At 38.8% G+C, this 3,015-nt stretch overlaps 1 protein-coding gene across 1 annotated transcript in view; it reads left to right on the top strand.

The window, feature by feature from the left end:
• Nucleotides 1-1,120, top strand: part of LOC113810969 (uncharacterized) — a 17,983-nt gene extending 16,863 nt beyond the window's left edge. Inside the window, exon 6 of the mRNA XM_027362635.2 lies at nucleotides 1-1,120. This exon is cut by the window's left edge and continues 131 nt beyond it. Coding sequence (XP_027218436.1) covers nucleotides 1-52 — 52 coding nt within the window. The 3' untranslated portion in view covers nucleotides 53-1,120.
• The last annotated feature ends 1,895 nt before the right edge of the window (nucleotides 1,121-3,015 follow it).

Below are 3,015 nucleotides of genomic sequence, written 5' to 3'. Positions count from 1 at the left end.
GGACCCGCTCGACTCCGACGGCCCGCAGGAGGACTACAGCAGGCTCACTTAGGGACGTCCTTGGGGCTTTGTGTGTGTGTTTGTTTTTTTGTTTGTGTGTTTGCGAGGGGGGAAGGGGTGGAGGGGATGCTTGTGCGTGCGTGTTTGTATGTTCGGTTGTGTGTGCGTGTGTGTGTGTGTGTGTGTGTGTGTGTGTGTGTGTGTGTGTGTGTGTGTGTGTGTGTGTGTGTGTGTGTGTGTGTGTGTGTGAGAGAGAGAGAGAGAGAGAGAGAGAGAGAGAGAGACACAGAGAGAGAGAGAGAGAGAGAGAAAGAGAGAGAGAGAGAGAGAGAGAGAGAGACAGACAGACAGACAGACAGAGAGACAAAGAGAGAGAGGAGAGGAGAAAATTAAATTAGAGACAGGGAATGAAGAAAAGGATGAAGAACAGGGATATCGAGAAAGAGAGAAGAGAAATGGGGGATAAATGGAAGGTAGAATAGGGAGAGAGAAGGAGAATGGAAGGATGGTGAATGGGTAGATAGACCTATGGAGGAAAGGCAGATAAAGAGTGAGAGAGAAGGAAAAGAAGAAGGGATGGAGATAGGGTAATAAGAAAGGAAGAGAGAAGGAGAGATGGAGATAAAGAAGAGAGAAAAAGAAGGAGAGAAAGAAGTGTACGAAGAAATACAATAAAAGCAGGAAAAAAAGTGTGTCTTTTATGTATTCATTCGTCTATCAAAGTCAACTTCCTTTCAGCTGCAGTTTGTACACTGATTGTGGCAATTGGGTTTGGCAATGGTCACTGGCTCGTAAAATTGAAGTTGATAGTACTCGTGTATGCTTGTTTATGCCTGTACCAAAAAGAACAAGTAATTTACGACTGTTTATTCCCTATCGTATTATTATCACCTATTGCTGCCAAGGTTACGCAAATAGATGATATTATCCTTGAAAAAAAATGAATGGTTTATTATATTTTTCATATATTTTCGTCCAGAGAACCTGTACCTCATTTCCTTGTTCATTATTTCCATTGTGCATTGTGATACCCACCCTCTGTATTGTAAAAATAGGCTTATTAACTAGTGACTGTGAAGCTCTTGCTATTTTAGGATTAATAAAAATCCACACACAAGTATTTTTGTTATTTCTTTGATAGTCTGTCCCAAAATTTGCTTCTCGTTTTTTTGTTTGTTTTGTTTTTTACACGTTTTCTTACCAGTTACAAGTTTTATTTATTCTGAAATGGACGAGGGAGAGAAGAAGGAATATAATCCGGTTCAACTCTGTGTGTGTGTTTGTGTGTGTGTGTGTGTGTGTGTGTGTGTGTGTGTGTGTGTGTGTGTGTGTGTGTGTGTGTGTGTGTGTGTGTGTGTGCTTACCTAGTTGTTGTAATATGGGCGCTGAGTTATGTTCTTAGGGGCCCGTCTGTTACACAAAGATCTTATAACTTATCAAACTGATGCACATTTTTGGAAAACAGATTGTTCCGTGTTTTAATAGTTATATTTGGAAAACTGAAGCTTTTTACATCCTATTTTTACTCTTTACTTTCATTTTTTTAACGTGTCCTCTCGTTCTTCTTAAGTTTAAAGTTTAAAGTCATCTTTATCTAACTTTACTCTTGCTTTAGCATAATCAAATCGCCTGTTTTCCTTCTTTAATCCAAAATAATAAGTCCCATTTTCTGCAGTCCATCTTTCCAGTTTGCCTATATCGTTTTTAAGTGAGTGTGGACAACATAACACTGCTCTGTAATCTAGAGTAGGTCATATGATTTACCATACTTTCGTCCGCATATGTAAATGCCCTCTTCCTGTTTTCAATCAACCTTAGCTTTTGATGGACTTTTTTCATTCATATGATAAGTTGGACTTATGTTCTTGGCTATGGTTATTTCAGTTTGTTTGTTGTTGTTTTTCACACTATCTATTTAGTTTAGTAGTGAACCTATTAACGTATTGGTGTAGAGGTCACTTTTCCTGAAGCTGACTACATAGCATTGTTGAATGCCAAATACAACTCCACATGAGTAAGTTCTCGATGTCTCGATGTATTTTCACGTCGTCTGCAGACTTTTTCAGATAGTTACCTTGGATTATGTTTGCCCCTAAATCACTGACGGAAATGGTAGTATAGTCGGCATCAAGACCAATCCTTGAGGTACTTCGCTCGTTACTCGTCGCCAAGTACAGCGCTTCCCTCTCGTTACTATGCCCCTTAGACTTTCATGTAGGAAATCATCCTTCGAGGAGTCATCCTTTTACCCCTACATATTTATTTATTTTTATTTATTTATTTGTCTTTTATATTATTATTATTTATTTTTTTTTTTTTGTCTGAGTATACACAATCCACCCAACCATCTCTTTCTTGTAATATTTCAGAAACTCAAAAAAAGATGACCTACCTATTTCTCTCGTTCAACTCTTAAAAAATAACTAGCAGACGAAACCCCCCACTGCTCGATTCTCTCCCGGTGAATGCGAAGCCGGTGTCACGCTATACTTTTTTCCCCTCGTAGTATTTTCGTTTTCCTGCATGAAAACTTTTTTTTTTTTTTTTTTTTTTTTTTTTTTTTTTTGACGCGCTCATTCCTACAAGGAGGGTCCTACCACCGCACAAGCTCTGAGCATGATCGACGCCATTGTGGCTACCAGGGGGCGAAATAAAGTGAAACGTGCTATAAAAAAAAAAGAAAACGTGCGCCCCTGGTTAAAGTGACAAGAACCAGAAAGTGTATATTTTCTACTCGAGTGTCGGCGGGACGGGGGAACGTGGCTCTCAGATGTAAACAAACAGGCGAGCAACTTGTAGTCTTGTATTTCATTTCTGATGCTAAAAAAAATCCCAGAAAAAATGCCAGCTATTTTCGTTTCATAACAGTGATATTTTTTCTTTTGCGTTAATATAGTGATTATCGATTATACCTTATAATTGGAAGAAAAAGATCCAACGAAGATGTTAATTAGCGTTTGATTAACAATATAGCAGTGGGGAGAGAGAGAGAGAGAGAGAGCGAGAGAGAGAGAG

The sequence above is a fragment of the Penaeus vannamei genome, chromosome 18, assembly GCF_042767895.1.
Source record: "Penaeus vannamei isolate JL-2024 chromosome 18, ASM4276789v1, whole genome shotgun sequence".
NCBI lineage: Eukaryota > Metazoa > Arthropoda > Malacostraca > Decapoda > Penaeidae > Penaeus > Penaeus vannamei.
The sequence above is the reverse complement of the archived record's forward strand: the minus strand, read 5'-3'. Positions and strand labels throughout refer to the sequence as shown.